Here is a 20834-nt window from a genome sequence, read left to right as displayed (position 1 = left end):
CAAGGGGCCAGCCATGCAAAAATGTGGAAAGTGTTCATGCAGAGGGATGAGAAAGTACAAAGGCCCTGAACAGAAGTAGCTGGAGAGCGATGACTGAAAAGAATTGTGGGAAATCGAGAAAGATACTAAGTTTTAATTTATTCTATGTGTAACAAGAAGTCAGTAGAGGTTTTAAGTCAGATACGCCCTGATTTTCCTTTTGAAAAGATCACTGCTGAGTGCACAATGAGTCATGGGGGAAGACTGGTTATAGAGAAGAATTTGGAGCAATGAATAGTTTAATGAATTTTAAGCATGAAACCATTTCCCCCCCATCATTGCTTCTAAATTACCATGATTAATTTTTTCTTTGACTTACCTTGACAATGTTTTAAGAAGCTTCAATAATTTTGGTGGTTTTCTATTATCAAATGTCTAGCTTATTTGCTGTGAACCTAAAACTGCTCTAAAAAGAAGTCCAAAAAAGTCTAGTTTAGTCCAAAAACTTACATCTCAAACTCTTAATTTCAAGCTTCTGACAACCAAGATAGAATAACAGACATGATTTACCCTCCCACCTGAAACAACTAAAAAAACGGACAGAAAATTTATGAAACAATGATTTTTAAGACATTGGACATTAGAAACAAAAGATAGTGATCTCGAGAGACAGAACACAAATGAGGAGACCTCTGCAATTGCTCAGCTTGCAGTCTTGAGTCTCCGGGCTGTGACTTCACTGGTGAAATCTGCCAAAATACTTAAAGATAACAGTAATTCTATACAAACTCTTCTAGAAAATTGGAGAGGAGGAAATATTTCTGAACGTATTGGATTGGGCCACCATTATCCTGATAAAAAAAAAACAGGCAAAGACTTTATAAGAAAAGAACATTTCAGACCCATATCCTTTATGAATCTAAAAGCAGGAATTCAAAGCAAAATTTTAGCAGTTGAATATGTCAATTTATAAAAAGGATATTGCATCATGATTAAGTGGGGTTGTTCTAGGAATGCAAGGTTAGTTTAGCATTTAAAATCAAATGTAATTTACCATATTAACCAACTAAAAAAAGAAAATCATATGGTCATCTCGATGGAGAAAAACATTTGAAAAAAATGAAATATCCATTTCTGATTTAAAAAAAATCTCAGCAAACTAAGAACAGAAAGGAAGTTCCTCAACTTGATAAAGGATATTCAAAGAAAACCTAACATATTTAAATACTGAATTCTGAAGCTGTGACTTTTTAATAGCATTATTGAGATATAATTGATATTCAAAGAACTATATACATTTGAGCCATACAATTCGATAAATTTTGACATATATGTATACTTGTGAATTCATAACCACCATCCAGGTAATTAACATATCTATCCTCTCCCAATATTTCCTCACATACCCTTATAATCCTTTTCCCCTCCTTTTCTCTTTGTCCCTTATTCCCAGGCAATCACTGATTTGCTTTCTGTCCCTATAGATTTGCTTATGTTTTCTAGAATTACATTAAAATATTAGATAATATTTAATTTAATATGAAATTTAATATAAATACAATAAATCTAAATAGAATTTTAAAATATTAAAATATGTTTATATATTTTCATAATATATTTATTATATATAATATTTGGAAACATATAGTATGTACTCTCTTTTTAATATTTTGTCTGGCTTCCTCCACTCAGAATAATTATTTTGACATTCATTCATGTTGTGTATATTAACAGTTTATTTACTTTTATTGCTGAGTAATGGATATACCACAAGTTGTTTTTCAATTTTTTATGGACATTTAGTTTGCTTCCACTTTTAGGCTATTTCAAATAAGGTCAATACTTCTTCCAAGTGTCTTCTGCCTGCCCTCTGCCCCCGAAAAGTCAGAAAACTCTGGATATATTCTTCCCTCACCTCCAGCTTTTGAGAAATAATTGGCATATAACACTGTGTAAGTTTAAATTGTGCAACGTGATGATATAATACACATATATATTTGAAATGATTACCGCAATAAAGATAGTTACCATATCCTTCACCTCAATAATTACAATTTTGTTGTTATGGTGAGAACATTAAACCTCTACTCTCATAGCAACTTTCAAGTAAAGTGTTCTCCCCTTATCCGTGGGAGATATGTTCCAAGGCCTCCAGTAGATGCTTGAAACCTTGGATAGTACTGAACTTTGTATATACTATGTTTTTGTTTTTGTTTTTGTTTTACCCTGTACATACATATCTTTAACTTAAAGGAAGCTTTTTACAGCTTCTCTTTGGAATATTTGAATTGCCAACATCAGTACTCTTTTGCATTGGGGATATTATTAAATAAAATAAGGGTTATTTGAACACAAGTATGACAGTCAATCTGATAACCAAGACAGCTAGTGAGTGGCTAATGGACAGTAGTGTTTACAGCATGGACACAATGGGCAAAGGGATGATTCATATCCTGGGAAGGAGGGAGCAGGATGGCATGAGATTTCATCATGCTACACAGAACAGAGTGAAATTTGAAATTTCTGGAATTTTTCATTTAATATTTTGATGTAGTCCCAGTTGTTGATTTTTGCTTTCATTGCTTTTTGTGTAATATACAAAAAACTTATTGCCAAGACTCATGTCAAGGAGCTTTTCCCCTGTTTTCTTCTAGAATTTTTATGATTTCAGGCCTTACATTTAAGTCCTTAATCTATTTCAAGTTATTTTTTTGTGAGTGGTGTAAGATAGGGGTCCAGTTTTACTATTTTGCATGTGAATATCCAGTTTTCCCAACACCGTTAATTAAAGAGATGATTTGTTCCCCATTGACTATTCTTTTCTCCCTTGTCAAATATTGGTTGACTATATATATGCCTGGATTTATTTCTGGACTCTTGATTCTGTTTTATCCAACTGGCTTTTGGGAGGCAGTCTAGCCTTGAGTTTATTTTCAAGAGAAAAATGTGAATACTTTAAAAGAAGTATCCAGCTAACTTCTTTCTTTTTAATTAATTAATTAATTAATTTTTTTAGGCGAGGCAACCCTTGACCTCACAGACTGCAAGGACCTTGTCAGCTTACAATCCCTTGTTTTTTATTTTTCATGCCTACAACGCCTGATCTTCCTAGGTGGTCTCCCATCCAAGTAGTAACCAGGTCTGCCCCTGCTTAGTTTTCCAGCAAACTTCTAATTACTCTTTTTTGGAGTGGTGGAATAAATCAGTCATTTAGAAACTACAGTTAGAGATGAGGAGTTCTTAAGTGGTTGATATTTGTTTTGTCATCCTGACCACATACTAAAATAATATGTTTTCAGATCTGTTTCTTTTTCTATTAGATGTTATTGTTCATGTGAATCCAGTATATATATGTTTTTTAACTCCACATAGTTTCTAAATGCCGCGATAGTAGAAATTTTAAAAAGTGTGACAGAATAGTAATATTATGTGTTTTAGTGCCTGGCATTTTGTTCTTGCTAGACTTTCAACACATATTGATTGATGGAGTGCAATTATGTGCTAACCTTTAACAGCTTTTACTGTTGTTTTCTATTTCTAGCTTTGAAATCCACTTGCCTACTTATGATCCTGAAGTATTTCTTTAGTACCTCTCAAAGTTCTAGGAGACCCTTAAACAGTTAGAGAACTAAGAACCAACAGTAGCACAGATTTGATATTGCACATAAATGTAACGGACAAGTTTTTAGAACAAGCTTGCCTGAGACAGGAAATTCTAGCATGTTAGGGAGGTGGGTAAGAGAATGCTATGTCCAAAAGTTTAGGGTTTTTTTTTTTTCACTAATTAATGAAAAAAATGTACAAGAAATACTGCAGTGATTCAGTTTTCTGTTGAGACCTCTCAAATGAAAATAATTTTATGGTTTTACAATTCTGAAAGGTGTTACTAGATGAGCACACACATGGTCTGCCTTAATGCTATCAGAGTAAAATGTGGCAACTGATACATCTAAAATCCACCTGTTTCTTTTAATTACAATTCCATGTTTAAGCTTATAAAATAACTGAAAGTAATCAGAATGTGTATATATTATATGTGTGATGTATGATATGTATATTTAAATCTCATATTTTGATTGATTAAGGACCAGAAGAAAAAGTTGACATAGATACAATTGGGACTTCAAGGAGCTTTAATGCATTACTCCTTTCTCTTCCCTTTATTTATTGTTCCAGGCACAACAAATGTCATATATTTGGAAACTTTATTATCCAGGTAATAAAGTTGAGAACCCTTATTTAAGCATTCTTAATGGACTCCTGCCTTGAAATTAGTCTTCTGGTTTAATTATATAGAGTAAATGTAAAATAAGAAGTGTTTGCATCAAAGCATGGCTTTGGGAGGATGCTTCGGAAGAAAATACATAACTCTGAGCCATATATTTCTTTCCAGTGCAGTATTAAAATTTCAGACTTCAACCGCAGTTGTGATTATATTAGCTGCCTGAAGTGCTATTTTAAGAAAGCAGAAGCACCATCATTTGCACACTCCTTATAGATCACACACCTTAACCCTGACTTTCTTAGCTCCGGTTTTCAAAAGAAGCGAGGTCAAGATGAAGAACCATTTGCTTTTCTGGGGAGTCCTGGTCATTTTTATTAAGGCTATTCTTGTGACAGGTATGTGATATTTTGAAAATGACCCTAGGTAAAAGGAAAAATATAACACAGATCTGTTCTTCAGATTTAAACATTTATGTTTGTGCTTTGGTTGGCTAGCTAACTGGCTACATTTTTCTAATATGCCTTAATCTTTATATGGGCAGCGATCTTTACCCTGACAAGACTCACTGTAATGCTTTTTTTTCTTTTTCTCTTTTCTTACTTATTTGCCTACTATAATCTAGAGAATAATAAAAATGTATATTTTGGATAAGTACTAAGAGCTATACTTACATGAAAATCCATATTGAATCTTGAAAGTTAGTAGTCCTCTCCTTGAGGGTCTTAATTTATTTTGGAGAAATGAAGTAATAATTATTGTAAATACAACACAGAAGACTGATATTAGTTCTAACAACCTTCCTGGATCTGAGCCCACAGTTTTGATATGACCTTTTATAACAATGTTTGATATTCTACAGGGTGCCTATACCTGATGGCTAAACATCGGCTATTTTGTTTAGTAACCTTCAAACTGCTGTAGAAAATGGAATACATTCTGAATATAGAAGTACAGTATTAATAATTTTCATCTAGAAAGGCACATGAATTAGAAGTAACATAATTTGACTGGATTGCTTCTAACATTTAGTGAACTTAATTAAGAATGGTCATTTTACATATGTTTTTGTATTAACTTAGCATTAAGAATAATGAATTTCTAATAATATTTATAAAGATAGTAAAACATGTATAATATACATATCATATATACATATATCTTAAATACCTATAAACGTGTAAAACATATATGTAGCTATATATGTATATATAAGAGCTATAATTTATTGAGGACATATTATGTTCTAGGCATGATGCTAATGACTTTACATATAATTCCATTTTATTCTCCTAACAACCATTTGAGGATAGGTACTATTATAATTTCTGACATATATTTGAGCCCATTGAGATTTAGAGAGGTGAAATAACTTACATCTAAGTTCACACAGCAAGCGTAGGGTAGGTAGAACCTATATAGGGCCATCCGACCCTATAGCCCACACTCCTAACTACTGTTCTATTCTGCTTGTATAAGAGAATCACCTTTTAGTAAACTCATTATGTTCATATTTAGTATGTATTGTTTAGTAAATTTTCTTATATGTATGAATTAAATTAAATTTAAGAAATATTTATTTATTACCTACTATGTCTCAGGTGCTCTTGGAATAAAGTAAGGCACAGTCTATAATAATAGATTTATTAGGAAAAAATAGTCCCTGTCAATGAGAGAGAATTTTAGAATCTTATGTCTTGGTGAACTGAAGGTATTTGTACATTCTTTGGTACGTATATTAGGTTCCCTAATATTTTTATATAATAACAGTAAAAATAGTTTTTTCTAGGTTTCTGGTAAGAAGTTATATGCCATAAATAAAATATAGACATTTTCTTTTAAGATTTAATAGTTAAGTCACATATTTGATTCAACCTATATTTTTGGTCAGGCATTACATGCTCATTTGTATTTTATTGAGAAAAACTTTTAAAAGTCATGAATACAGGAATAGGGAAGAGGATGCCGTTTAAATCATCTTACTCTTTTCAAATGTTGAGTTATATTATTATTTTGAATTGACTTAATAACATTTCTTCTTGATTACCTGACAGACTTTTATGAGATTTATTAAGAGGTTATGAATAATGGCATGATAATGCATTATAAAGTACTTGAAACAATTATAAGTACAATAACAATGGTCTTAAAATGTTTTTGCACTGACTGTTATTATTAAGACTGAAATACTGCCATTAGGTTCTCTACGCTCTGGGATCATCTCTAGAATAATTAGACTTCCAGTTACAGTAATATCTATCCTAATTTTTTAACCATTATAACTTGAATTTATGTGCTAAATTTCTTTTTAAGTTGAGGCTCGATAGGAGGAAAATTTAAAGGTCACTTAGCTAAAATTATAGGAATAAAAAATGTTTAACATTATCATTGTTTAATTAGAACTGTTAAATAAAGTTATTATTAACTCTTCAAATATCTGTTAACTGATCTAAGTCCATATAATAAGAAATTTTCTTTGTTTAATCTTTGCAACACTCACCAGACCTCTTTGTCTAATATTCAGATTAGACAATAAATGTTGACACTCAGAGTTAAAGCTTTAATGGTCATCTGTGCAGTCATTCATTTATTAATTTTTTTTTGTCACTCAGGCATATATATTATATAGAGCTTATACTTCTCAATATTTCCTAAAATGGTTTTGCAAATTTATAGCACTTTATATCTATATATACTATAACTTTTAAGGATTCTTATAAGAAATTTTAATATAGCACATATTTTATTTGATTGAATCATTATACCATGATAACCTGATTATTATTATGGAAAAGAAAAATATAATTAAGTTTAGGAAAACTGTAGTTTTAAAAATCTTTCCAAATAAGATTATCTTGGGGAAATACATGCCCATGTTTAGCTCTAATGCAATCTCAGCCAAATATATATATATATATATATATATATATATATATATATATATATATATATTTACATATAAACATATGTAAACATATATGTAGCTATATATATATATACACATATATATGAGCTATAATTTATTGAGCACGTTATGTCCTAGGCATTATGCTAATGATTTTACATATATATGTATATATGTGTATATATACACATGTACACATAAACACACATACATATAAGGATGTAAACTTCAACCTGAGTTTATAAAGGCTAATGTTATTTTTTGTTCACTTTTGAATGTGCTGCTTTGATCTGAGAGAAACCCAGTTTAGATTTTTGTTTTCTCTCTTATTTTGTCATTGGCACTGATTTTTACAAAGCTACAGCATTCAGAGAGCTATGTCTCTATTAAAAGCACTAGATTAAAACCAGAATTCTTTCAGCTCAGGTTCCCATGGACTAGTCCAAGGGAAAAAGAAAATTCCTTTTGAATCACATTTGGATTTCCTTGACTATGCTGTGAGATTCCACTTAGTTATTTTAGATTAGGAAGGAGAGCGCGTGGAGAAAGCTGAAATTGATCAATTGTAAAACAATTTTTCTGCAGGAAAAAAAATAGATTAACTCAATACAAAGTTTATAAATAGACTTTAGTTTTCATTTCTTCTTAACATGTTTTGTCTTTCAAGCCCAAGATGAAGATGAAAGGACTCTTCTTGTAGACAACAAATGTAAGTGTGCCCGCATCACTTCTAGGATCATCCCTTCTCCTGAAGACCCTAGTCAAGATATTGTGGAGAGAAACATCAGAATTAAGTACGTGGCATTTTATATTTCATTTTTTTCATGTTGTAAGCTGAGATACCCTATGATATTAGCCATCGTTTGAACGTAATACCTATATCTTTGCTCCTCATTTTGACGTGTAGCACCTTACATGAGGTTGAATCTAGTTAATGGGCTTGAGCCAGTTGCATACAAGTTGGGAGTAGGAACAAGTTTTCCACAAAATCTAAAACCAGTAAGCTAGATCAAATTACAACTGAAGGGTCAGATCTCGTCATCAACATGCCCTGTTTCTGTGGAGCTATTTCAGTTTGAATGAGAACTTTTAGTTGCCCTTGGGAAGTTCAAACTGAAACTGAGATAACACTAAAAGCCTTATTTTGTACCATATGTGGACTACAGAGTATTTTATACTGTACTCAACTGTTTGCATAAAGATAAGGTAGACCAATCGAATTGACTAATTTGATTTAGTGTTCACTTGTATGTTGGATTCAAGATATTCTTTTCCTTTCATACATAGTCCAAGTTATAAGCTATAAGAGTTTTATTCAATAGCAGAATTGCTAATAATATTTCAGAAATGAGATTCTATTGGATCCAATCAGTAATGTCTTTCTTGTGAACCACTCCTATCTTGATCAGGTTATTGATACAGAATATAGCATTCAATCTCATTAAATCAATGGGAGAAGTATAATATATTTAAAAATTTGTTTTAAGATCTGGCTGGTTCACTTGATAGCTGTATGCTCTTGTATGCAAATTACTTATCCACTCTAAACTTCAACTTCCTCATCTCAAAATAGGGGAAAAATAGTATATATCTCACAGGGTTATTGTAAAGATAATTGAGATCTATTCCTTTTAGAGACTCTGTAGTTTCTGGCATATTTTCAAAAAACATTTGCTGATATTTATTCACCTAACCTATCTGTCACTTATCATTATATCACTAGAATTCTTAAAATCCCTTTGCTGGTTTCCCCAACATAGTTATTAGGATAAATTGCAAATGCTTTGGCCTAACCTACAACAGTCAACATTACTCTTAAGCTCTTCCACTGCCATTTTTTTTCACCTTATTTTCGAAAATCCGGCACTATTGTAGTGCCTTTTGTCCCCACACTCACAGTGCTTTCTTGCTCTTCTACTTTTGCACATCTAGTTGTCTTCATGAAGAATTCTTTCTCCCACCCATTTAGCATGGTTAACTCCTCAACCTTCATGCTTAAATATCACTTCCTCTAGCAGGTTCTCTGTGACCATTCAGACTCTATACCACAAAGCTCCCTATTGGAGATAGAACAAATGGAGAAGCATGTAACTTGAAGGGATGACATCCATGACATTGGCACCTAAACCATGTTGAAGAGGAGTGTCTATCTTATGTTTTAATCTCCAGATTTTTAAATGACACTCCTTGATTCTCTAGTCCATCTTTTTCTTCTGTTATGTGATTCTTTTTATGATATATTGTTTTCTAAATTCAGATAATTTGGTTACTTCACTCACTTTGCCTGATGTGTATTTGTGATTCTCTGATTTCATTTCTCAAAGTTCTGTTATCATCGCTGTGTCATTATGGCATTATTTCCAACTCCATCACTTAATAACAAGGTGACTCTGAGCAAGTTACTCAACTAATTTGAGCCCATTTCTTAAACTAGTAAATATTAGAACTGTTATTATTTTTGTATTGTTAAGACTTGGAGATGAGAAAAGCATGGTAAATTTGTGGAATTGCAAGCTGTTGTGTACAGCTGGCCTGCAGCGTAAAGAGGGTGGCATGGTGGCAGATACGGCTGGAGAGTGAGAGGCTTATCATGAATGGCCTTCCTGGCCATCTTAAGGATACCCTGTTATGTGTGGGGAGACACAGGTTTTAAGCAGAAAAGGAAATTAAACTTGAATTTTAGAAAAGCCATTTTGGCAATAGTGTGGCTATTGCCTTGGAGGGGTATTGCTAGAAGAGAAAAGATGGTGTCCTGAACCAAGTGGGTGGATTTCACAGATGCAAAGAATTAGAATCAATTGAATTGTGAGATGAATTAGATATAGGTCACAACAGAGAGGAAGACTCAGGGATGATGTCCAAGTTTTTGCTTGGATATTTATGTGGATAGTATTGCTGAGTACTGAGTTAGGAAAGAAGTTTTTCATTGTATCTTTTGACATATGAGAAGGAATGATGACATAGATGAAAAATGTAAAAGTTCATGAAATCACCTGAACTAGTTGATAAGCATTATCTAATTTTTCATGGAACATCACCAAATCAAGAGATCTGGATTCCAGTTATAGCTTGACTACTTAATAGTTCTGTGATCTCAGATAGGTTGCTAACCTCTCTGATTTGTAACTTATGCATCTCAAATATGTAGATAATATTATTTGTCCATTCATTCCACAAATATTGAACATATTCCACATGTCATACATCCAGCAAGGCACTGGGAATACATAAATGTTTTTGCCTCAAGGAACTTATGTAGTCCAGGGAAGCAATTACTCTTTAGACAAGTAACTAAGATATGGCATTTGTTATAAAAATATATATGAACTTTAATGAGACTGTAGAGGAAAGAGTTTATTGAGAGGTGAGGATGGGATCACAATAATCATCATGGGAGGGTAAAACTTGAGCTGATTTTTAAAGGAAAAGCAGATTTTTAAAGGAAATTAAGCAAAGATCATTGACAAAGGAGTTGCTGTGAGGTTTGTTTTGAATGGGAAATGTTAAAAATATAGCAAATTACTGTGAAATCTGAGTAAGAGTATTACTATAGAGTGCTTATAGAGTGCTAAATGTCCTGACGAAAGAGTAAGTATTGTCTTAGCAATATGCCTGTTAACCAAAAATAGCAATTTCTTCTAATTTCATTATTTCGATTTGTTGTTTTCTTTTCTTTTCTTTTTTTTTTTTAGAGTTCCTCTGAACAACAGGGAGAATATCTCTGATCCCACCTCACCAAGGAGAACCAAATTCGTGTACCATTTGTCTGACCTGTAAGAGATTTTTCTTCATATTAATCTAGATACAGAAGTTAATAACTTTCAAAATTTACCTTGTTAGTAAGAATGTTTTGAAAAATATGTTGAGGTATAAACATTTACCAATATAATTTGAACTGTTGAATACATTAACATCTATGTTAATTATTAGGTATCATAAATTATAAAACTTTATTGAAGATAAATGTTAGCCGTAAATTTATTCTAAAGAAGAAATTTTTGCCATTAATACAAGAAGGGCCAATTTGTTTTAATAGCTCAATAATTGGATTTCAGACATATTAACGTGTAGGCATTTCTTTGGAAACTATAGAATCCCATATCAATCAATTTCTTTTTTTAAAAATTCTTCCTTTCTTGTCACTATAAATAACTTGTTTAATCCTAATATACAATTGGGAATAAACCTATCAGAGTAGAAGTTGCTGCATGGACAAAATCATATTATCATATCATTAATTATATTGCCTACTTTCAACTAATTTTTATAGATTAAAGGTTGAAAATTCCTATAAACAATTCTGTATTGTAGAACAGGTGAGTTCTGAAAGAAGTCACCCTTTGTCAGTTTTCGGGTCAGAGCTGCAAGAACTAATTAATTGATTTTGGATAGAAATGTATAGTCACTCAGATTCTGAGACAACATTTGATGAGTTTTATCTAAAACATATATCTGTTTTTCAGCTGTAAAAATTGTGACCCTGCAGAAGTGGAGCTGGATAATCAAGTAGTTACTGTCACCCAGAGCAATATCTGTGATGAAGACAATGAAACCTGCTATGCTTATGACAGAAACAAGTGCTACACAAATAGGGTCCCACTTTTGTATGGTGGTAAGACCATAATGGTGGAAACAGCCTTGACCCCGGATTCCTGCTATCCTGACTAATCTCGGTCATTGCTGACTGCATAGCTCTTTATCTTGAAAGGCTCTCCATTTTGATCCAGAAAATTAATATATTTACTACCAATGAATTTGAAATCACGGTTTTTTTGATGATGTAAAACTAACTCCCCTTCCCCCAAAATTTAAATGGGAGCATTGTCATTTTTATTAGGTAATTACTTCTCAGCTGTATGTTCACACTCTAAGTATTGAATCTCTAACTTATCCTTGCCTAAAGGCATATACTCCTTAAGAATATAATTTCCAGTATTTAAAAAAATAGTCAAGGTGAGAAAATAAAACTCAAGGTTAAAAATCAGAAGACATTATTAAAATTTGTCTTTTTGAAAGATGGGGGTTTGCCTTGGAGAGCCAGAGCTTTTGCACATTCCATGCTGTTCTTTTTTAAAAAAGTAAGACTGTGTAGAGAAAATTGATATATAAACATACATCAGTTATAGGTCTTCATTAGAAAAATAATGATTGGAAAACATGTTTTGGAAATATCTGTAAAACTAATGTAATATGGGATCTCTAATATTTATGATACCAATTAGCTGAAGGTGACATAATTAAATGCATAGCTGAAAATATATTTTGATGTAACACAGTAGATGATACAGATGTTTTGAAAATCAGGATAGTGTAAGAAATTCCCATTGGAAATCATCTGTGTTGTAACCGAATCTAATTAAATATGTATTCCAAAATATTATTCTCTAGCACAGTTTGAACAATTAAATAGATTCATAAGCATATACCTGTGTGAAATAATTTGTTGGAAAAAAGTTTGTGCTAACTTTTTTGTAAGTGAAAACATAATTTATTATGGATAGTTTATAAGTATGATATAATTATGCATTAATCACTGAATTCATACATGTACATATTTGAGGTAGCTTTATCATTTAAACCTAAAAGTAAATGGTAAGATTCCTCCTGGCAAACATAGTGTTAATCATGGCACATGATCTTTTTTTGTGGCAGAAAGCCAAGGCCAACTGACATACATATCTAAGGGTACTGTGGAATGTAAATTTTGATTCTGGATTTAAAATAATGGGAGACTGATTAGTAAAAGACAGTTTCTTGATGAAGAATTATTTCTTTTTTTAAATGGTAATAGTAATTTTTAATAACTTTCACTGTGTTCATGCAGATTATTCAGTGTTTTTTTGTTTGTTTTTTTGTTCTTTTTATGAGTAAGGCTAGGATACTCTGGTGCTTCAGTAGAAATAATAGTTTTGATGTGCTAAAGATACATCATTCTTGACTAATCTTCAATCTATTGTTCTGTTTTATCCAAGTCTTTGAGTTTTGTTTAATCAGTAAACATTTATTGAATATTTACCTCATGCAAAGAACTATGCTAGATTTTTTAGTGATTAAACTGTGAGAAGTACCCTCAAGATAGTCTTTGTTGCCACTCACTCTCTAGAACTCTGCTCACTTGTCATCTTCTCCATGACCATTTTTTAAAAATTGCAAACCCACTGTCTTATCTTGGTTTATTTCCTCCCATGTACAGATCACTCTCTAGCAGACTATATAATTTGCTTATTAATCTTGTTTATGACCTGTCTCTCCCCACCAGAACATAAGCTCCACAAGTGCAGGCCTTTTTATTTTGCCCAGTGATACATCCTCAGCACCTGGCACATTGAGGCACTCAATAAATTTTTGTTGAATGAATGAACATGAGTACAACTTAGTTGAGAAGACAAGACATATGCATAAGTAATTACAGTCATTTGGCAGACTCTCATAAAGGCAAAGAAATAGGTTCCAAAGTGTTATGAGAATTTATGGGAGACTTTCTTTTCTTCTTCCCTTTTTATTGAGATATAATTGACATATAATACTGTATATGTTTAAGGTGTATAGCATAATGACTTGACATATGTATCTATTATTTATTGCGAAATGATTACCACATAAATTTAGTTGACATCTACCACCTCGTATAGTTACAAAACATTTTTTCCCCTTGTGTTAAGAACTTTTAGGGGGAGACTGTTTCTTAAGAGCCTTCTCTACTCTCCCCATCTTTGCCTTCCTTTTTCTCCATACCCAATAGACAGTTTGTGTTACCATGTGGAGATTCTTATAGGAAAGACTCCTATTCCAGCATCATTGCCTCATTAAATACCAGCTGAAAGAAGACTGCAAATGTACAGTCCTGTAGGTCTACCTTCTTTCAGAAGTTCAGTTAAACTTTAAGACCATCATATTAATATCAATTTAGCACTGCCTATGCACTAGGCACCAATCTAATGCTTTATTAAGCATTAACTCATTCAATATAAATCCAGAATAGCAGGTGGCTCTGAAATGAGTTACGAAAGAATGAGTAAAGCCTTCCTATTTACTTCATTCATATGTTTGCCTGTATTATGAACAATTTAGCAGGGAAACACTAAGGAATCAATGTAGATGAGGCAGCTGTGAAAGGAGTCTCTTAGTTCTTTGCAGTGAGCATATTTGACCTGTGGCTCTGATATCCACCACTACGTTTGTGTGAGGTCTATGGGCTGCACCCAGCCAATGATGACTGAGTGTGGCAATGATACTAAGATAGGCTGATTCGTAGGAGACACAGGACTCTTCTGATGAGTGACTGACTGGAGAACTCCCCATCAGCTTCACTGAAAATTTATTGGCAGCACTACACCACTGTTAGATTTTACCTACTCAACCTTCATTCCTACCCTGTTTCCTCCACATAGGTCAGACCTGTATCAGAGTATGGTGGCTCTCCTAGCCTTCTTAGGCTTGAACCCATTTTCTTTTACAGATGTTTTTCCTAATAAATCTCTTGTAACATTAATCTCATCTTGGATTCTGCTTCTGCAGAGCCTGAATTAACAAAGTAGCCAATTATGAAGTATGTGATTTAATGATGATGATGATGATATGGAGCATTCTTCCCATGCCGTGTGATATATCTGTCATTGTATCCTCAGAATAACTCTTGGGTTTACTTTTATGTTGTAAATGAGCAGACCAATTCAGTGGGTAATTAACTATTTGACTGGTTTACTCATCTAGTAAATGGCAATGAAAACTCTGAATCACTGTCATAGCCTGAACAAATATCAATAGAAGCTCTTGGTAATCATTTATGCCCACTATGACATTTTCCTACAGTTCATGTGACATTTGAGGTTAATGTGACCAATATATTGACCTGTCCAACAAGTCAACTATTTTTGTACTTTTTGTCCTCTCTTTTAGATTTGAATTAAATGGATGATATTTTAAAAAGACAGTCAGATGTGGGTATTATTTGTGAGACTGTTTTCTTTCTCCGTAGTTCTAAGCCATTTTTTTAAGTGAGCACTCAGCACCAGCCAGAGAAAAATTACATTAACAATAGAATGATGTTCCTTTGTGCCAGGCCTTAGAAACCAGTAGACCCAAGCCAAGTATTCAGTTTTCACTTTAAGATTATCTTCATTTTTAATGGTTTTATATAATATGATATTCAAAATGAACCATAATTATGCTTTTGCAATCACAAACGCACAGATGTATACACACTCATAACTAGACTTGAATGGACTCCTTGTCTTGGGAGCAGTGGGACAGGAAAATTACCAGGTCTTGGCTAGTGGGTAAATCTATGGCCTAGGTTGGAATATAGACTCTATAGTTAGTAACTAAATGACAAGTCACTAAGAGCAAGTTCATTCAATTAGAGTGAAAATGGGAGTGAAAAAAAACTATCTTACAGCTTTTTTGTAAAAATAAGGATACATGCAGTAAATGTGTTTATATCACATAGTATAGTTGTTGTAGCATTCAGTAAACTTCTGTAATTTGCAGTTCTTACTGTGTGTGTTAATTGACTTTTGGCTCGTCTCTCTACTCAGGTGACAAATTAGGGAAAAAAATAAACATATTGGATCAGTGATCTCAAATGTTAGCATGCATGAGACTCACCTGGAGGACTCGTTGAAACAGATTGCCGAGCCCCACCCCAGAGTTGCTGATTCAGTAGTTCTGGGTTGCAGCAGGAGAAATTGCATTTCTCAAAAAATTCCCAGATGCTATTGCTTGGGAATTGCTTGAGAATCATTGCTTTAGAATTATGACTCCATCTCCACCTAGTGGTTGAATTATGAAATACAACACATATGCATTTTAACACGTTTCATTTAAATCTCATAACTGCCCTGTGAAATAAGTACTATCTTCATTTCACAAATGATAAAACTGAGATGCAAAGAGATAAAATAATCTTATTAAGATTTTGCAAATAATATACAGATATCTGATCATTGGATCCCAAGTCAGACGCCAAAGCCAATTGTCTCATTCAGTATGTTGTCCTGTCTTAAACACATTTTCAGACCATTTTTCCCAGTAATTCCACTTTGAGGAAATAATGAGAAATATGGACAAAGAATCATAAAGGTACTTATCACAACCTTATTTATGATAGTGAAAATTCATAACAAACTTTAAATCCTTCATTAAAAAGAATGATGATATAGGTATACTTTGGAATATTTTACAAACAACAAAAATGAAGTTTTAAGTAGTTTTAATATTATAGAAATTGCTCATAGAATGTGAAGAGGGGAAAGTAGGATATTTAATAAAAGACTTACTTTAAGATTTCTCTAGTACACACATAAAAGAGAAAATAGGCCAAAATATTAACAGTGAATGATGGAATTATGTGTTATTTTTATTTGTTTACATTTACTTTTCAGGATTTGCCAAATATTCTACAATGAGTATGTATTTTGTAATGAGAAAAACATTAATCATTATTAATTTTAATTTTAATCAATTATGTTAAAATTTGGGAAATTATAGATTTCTATCCATTTACAAAATGTATTTAAAGAAAAAGTGATGTTTATTCAGCATCCACTCTGTGCTCAGCACAGTGCTAGCTGCTTTGAGGGGTACATAAGAAGAATAAGAACTGGCCCTCACTTTTGGGGAGTATTCTTCTTCTTTAGGCAGAACTAACACAAGAAAAAATCAGCACACGGCATAAGAAAATATGTGATTAAGTATAAAAGATGCTGTGCTATGAGCCTCTAGGAAAGCTGGGTTAATCTTGAAGGAGTTATTAACGGAATAGAGCCTTCATGAATCTAAGTAGAACTTTCTAGAACTACACGAGCAAGGAAAAGAGACATAAAAAAGCATTACATAAATGTGAGAATAGAGACAGTATCGGTCTGCTCCTTTTCTCTTTAGGTTCTTTATCAAACTGTTCACTTGCATGCTTCATTTATACGCATCTTCTCAAATTGGTGATCTTTATCTTTTTTCAGTGGTCAAGACCTTTATGTTCCTTCCCAGTGATCGTGCAGTTTCCCTTATTTGCAGGAAATAGCCCAGCACTTCACCACTCCAACTTTGGTCTACCAACTGTCTGATTCGTCATCACCTGGGAGTGTGTTCATAACACAGAATTGCAGACCCCACTCCAGATTATGGAATCAAAAGCTGCATTTTAACAAGATTCATGTGCACATTAAAGCTTCAGAAACGCTTATTGAAACAAGCCTGAATCCCAGGTACAGGAGGCAGCTGCCAGTGTGGTTTAATGGCCGAGGGACTGACAAGGTCTCCAAACAACATTTTTACCATTATCTTTCCCTACATAGGTCATGATTAGACTCAGTCTTTAAGGGCATGGTGGATGGGTTGAGAGGACTGCATATTAGCCAACACTGAAGAAAAAATCATTTACCAGGTCAATCACAGCAAATACCTGCTTTGTACAGCACAATAAGGAATGAAATATGATTATTTGCATATACTCAGAGGAAATTACTGTCCAAGTTCTGATGGGCACAGAAATAAAGAATGCGGGGTCCTCAGGCGGATGGAATGGGCACTCTGAGTGTGGATGACCTTGACTGGGGAGGTGGTGAGGCACTGAGAGTAGCTTTACCCATTTCACGATTATGTCTGTGTTGACCTACAGCTTAGCTTCTTTTTTCTTTATTTGAAGAATTCTCTCCCAGCATGGAATTTTGTTTGTTACCACCTGAATCCTGATTCAAAATCTTATTGGCTATGAATTCAAAGTGAGAGAGAAAGTTCAGTGATTGATGTTACTGGGATAGGGCTGAGGGGCAGAGGCAAGAAGAACAGGGAGACAAAACCAAAACCCATATTTTGTTGTGAAATGGTGATCACCTATTTTCTATCAGGTGCAGTTTTCTTCTGAGTTTTAATGGGGCAGTTGGTCTGAGTCACAGTGAAACCTTTGAGGTTTTGTGAAGGAGAATCAGAGTTGTTGATTTGAAATCCGACATTTCTGGTTCCCTTTTTGTTTTTTAGAAATGAATTTTGGTTTTCTGAGGGCAAGATGAATCTTCTTTAGGGTCCTTCAGGTCATGACTGAAGGAGACTGGGAAAAGTGAGGGCAGAGATATGCAAAACAAGTAATAAGAGTAACTCAAAGTTCATGTCTTGTGAATTTTCTTTAAAGATGTATGACATTAAGATTCTGATGTGAGTCTTTAAAGTAAAACATGTTCAGGGAATCTAAAAGCCAGAGGAAGAACCTACATGGCTATTTGGTTGAGTTTCAGAAGTAGCTGGACCCCCTTCGCTTCCTGCTTAAACTGGAAAAGTTCAAGATTTCCTCCAGGCGATGGGATCAATGCCCAACTACCCTCTAGATAAATCTATTATAGGCCTCAAGACAGAAAAATAGATAAGGCAAGTGGTGTTAGCCTTGCTGCATTATCTCTTGTGTTTGCCTTCCTCAGGTGTTATTTTCTTCTCCTTTATTTACTTTGTCAACTAAAGACATCACCATGATATATCCAGCTACTTAAAAAAATCATCAGATAACTAGGTGTAGGTACTGGCCATAGAAATGATGCTAGCGAATGGCAGTGGGCTGGGGGTGCTAGAGAAAAGAGAGAATCACCTTCAGAGCCTGCTAGCCCCAACTTTAGAGCTGACTTTAAAAGCTTTATCAATAACTTAGTAAGGGCACACTGAATAGTTTCTTTACTGTAAGGAACTTAGGCCTGGTATCTACATTTTCAGAAGGATACCTGTGCTGATGAGATCAAGAGTCATTTTCTACAGGGACGTTTTCCCTTTTATTCTTTACTCTATATTCTTAAATTTAATAGATGTTTTTGTCCCACTATGTTTTTAAATTTTACATTACAGAATTCTCAGATGATAAATTAAGTTGCTGTGACTCATAGATGAAGATGTGTCCACATGTCTGCCAAAACAAGTATATGAACCATACATTTTGATTAAATATTGAAGTGAAAGATTTTTTTTTACAATTAAACTACTCATATATAGTTTTAAAAATCATTTGGAAAAAAAAGTAGTAAAACATAAAAGGTAGTTTTATTTTGATGAAGATAATTCTAAAGAGACAGTTTTATACAGAATAAATTAATGATTTTTCAATGAGTGATTAAAATATAAAACCAATAGAGTTAGTGGTAGTTGGATTTAAGCAGCTAGTGGATGGCCTAGGTAATCTACCTCTAGGCTCCCTGCTTACCCTGAGATTCTACAATGCAAACGTTACTGAATATATAGAGCTACAGAGTGTGTGACTCATTTAGCATCCCAGATGGCTTACCTGCAGGAAAAACACACTGCGGTATATTCATGGGGGCTTTAAAAGCCATTTTAAAATCGGTCAATCAATAAATATGTATTGGGTATCTACTGCGTGCAATACACTATGCCAGGAGCTTTAGAAGACTCAAAGGACAAACTCAGGAAGTGTCCAACATTGTATTCTCCCAAATTTCTGAGATCTTATGAAATCTGTCCCAGGAAATTTTCTCCTAAGAAACTTAGAGTTTCTTAGAAGGCAACTTTCTAGGTGATTCTGAGAATTCTTTCTCTCTAGGAAGGAATATAAAGATAGTAGGCCAAAATGCTATTAATAAAAACAAAACAAAACAAAACAAAACAAAACACCTACATGTATTCTAAGTAAGGCAATATAGAAATGTCTACTTTACAAAATAATTTACACTATTTAATCAAGATACGAAGAAAGTGTGTCTGTGAACAGTTCTACCAGGAAACGAAGAATAAGTCTTTATGTTAGTAGTAGCATATAGTGGTAGAATTGCAAATGCTGTACTATTAAAGAAAACTAACCATTGAACGTTTCTCTTATTTGATTAGGAAATTGTTTTTCAAATACTGCAGATGATCATTTGGTGAAGGAGTGTGCTAAGTCTTACGCTTTTTATCTGGATGCTCAGTTGAAGAGTGGCAGTCCTTCTCTTGCTAAGCCTTGTCCCCAGTCTGCTAGTTCTTACTAGCCCGTCTTACTTTATACTTCTTGAATGTATTCCTCTGGCTGAGCTGTTTCTACATGGTAAAAGCCATAAGAAAATTAAAAACAAAAGTAGATATTAGTGTCTACTATTCCTGAAATATATTCTACAATGATGGTTAGGCTGGGCCAAGAAAAAAATCAGGATAGAATTTAGAGAGTAGATACAAAAAGAGAGAGAGACATATGACCTTAAGATATGAGGCACAGCAGGAAAAAAGATAAATTTAAGGGAAGACAAGAGTCAGAGAACAAAGGGATCGATTAACAACTGATACCTCAGAACCGAAAGGTGGGAAGAGAAGAAAACAAAATCGAAAAGATAGATGTAAAGACTAGTGATGGTTAAAGATAGCTTGGTATCTAAGAAGTGATAGAAAGTTGGGGAAGGAAAAAAAATAGCTAAATATAAAATGGTTGAGAAAGAAAGAAAAGGAAGGACGATAAGAAAGAAAATGATAATAAAGGTAAAAAGAGAAAGAGGTAGTGGAAGAAAAAAATGCCCAAAGAGAATATTAACTAGGAAAAAAAAACCAACAGCACTGACAAAGACCAACACAAGAAAAAAATGTACAATCATCAGAATTATACTGACATAGATCTCCATACATAAAATGGAAAGTGTCTTGCAAAACCAGAGAATTTTGCAAGTATGGAACTTTGAGAGAAAAAAGAAGAGTCAGCAAGCAAAGGGAAACTAACCCTGACAAGCGGCCTCCAAGTTTCAAGGTGGTGGTAGTCATAGCGTCCCTGCC

At 33.4% G+C, this 20834-nt stretch overlaps 1 protein-coding gene and 1 long non-coding RNA gene across 2 annotated transcripts in view; both read left to right on the top strand.

Annotated features, from left to right (window-relative positions):
* The first annotated feature begins 4155 nt into the window (after positions 1-4155).
* On the top strand, positions 4156-12529 carry JCHAIN (joining chain of multimeric IgA and IgM). The gene is made up of 5 exons (XM_039845374.1): positions 4156-4195; positions 4507-4599; positions 7774-7900; positions 10799-10879; positions 11570-12529. Exons 1-5 carry the CDS (start codon positions 4165-4167, stop codon positions 11772-11774), a joined length of 537 nt encoding a protein of 178 aa, XP_039701308.1. The 5' UTR covers positions 4156-4164; the 3' UTR covers positions 11775-12529.
* A 4335-nt stretch (positions 12530-16864) lies between these two features.
* LOC120588171 (uncharacterized) overlaps positions 16865-20834 on the top strand; it is a 14445-nt gene continuing 10475 nt past the window's right edge. Inside the window, exon 1 of the long non-coding RNA XR_005649147.1 lies at positions 16865-17311. This is a non-coding gene — a long non-coding RNA (uncharacterized LOC120588171). The remainder of the gene's footprint in view (positions 17312-20834) is intronic.

The sequence above is a fragment of the Pteropus medius genome, unplaced genomic scaffold, assembly GCF_902729225.1.
Source record: "Pteropus medius unplaced genomic scaffold, Ma_sr-lr_union100, whole genome shotgun sequence".
Taxonomy (NCBI): domain Eukaryota; kingdom Metazoa; phylum Chordata; class Mammalia; order Chiroptera; family Pteropodidae; genus Pteropus; species Pteropus medius.
This window is presented reverse-complemented; position numbering and strand designations above follow the sequence as displayed.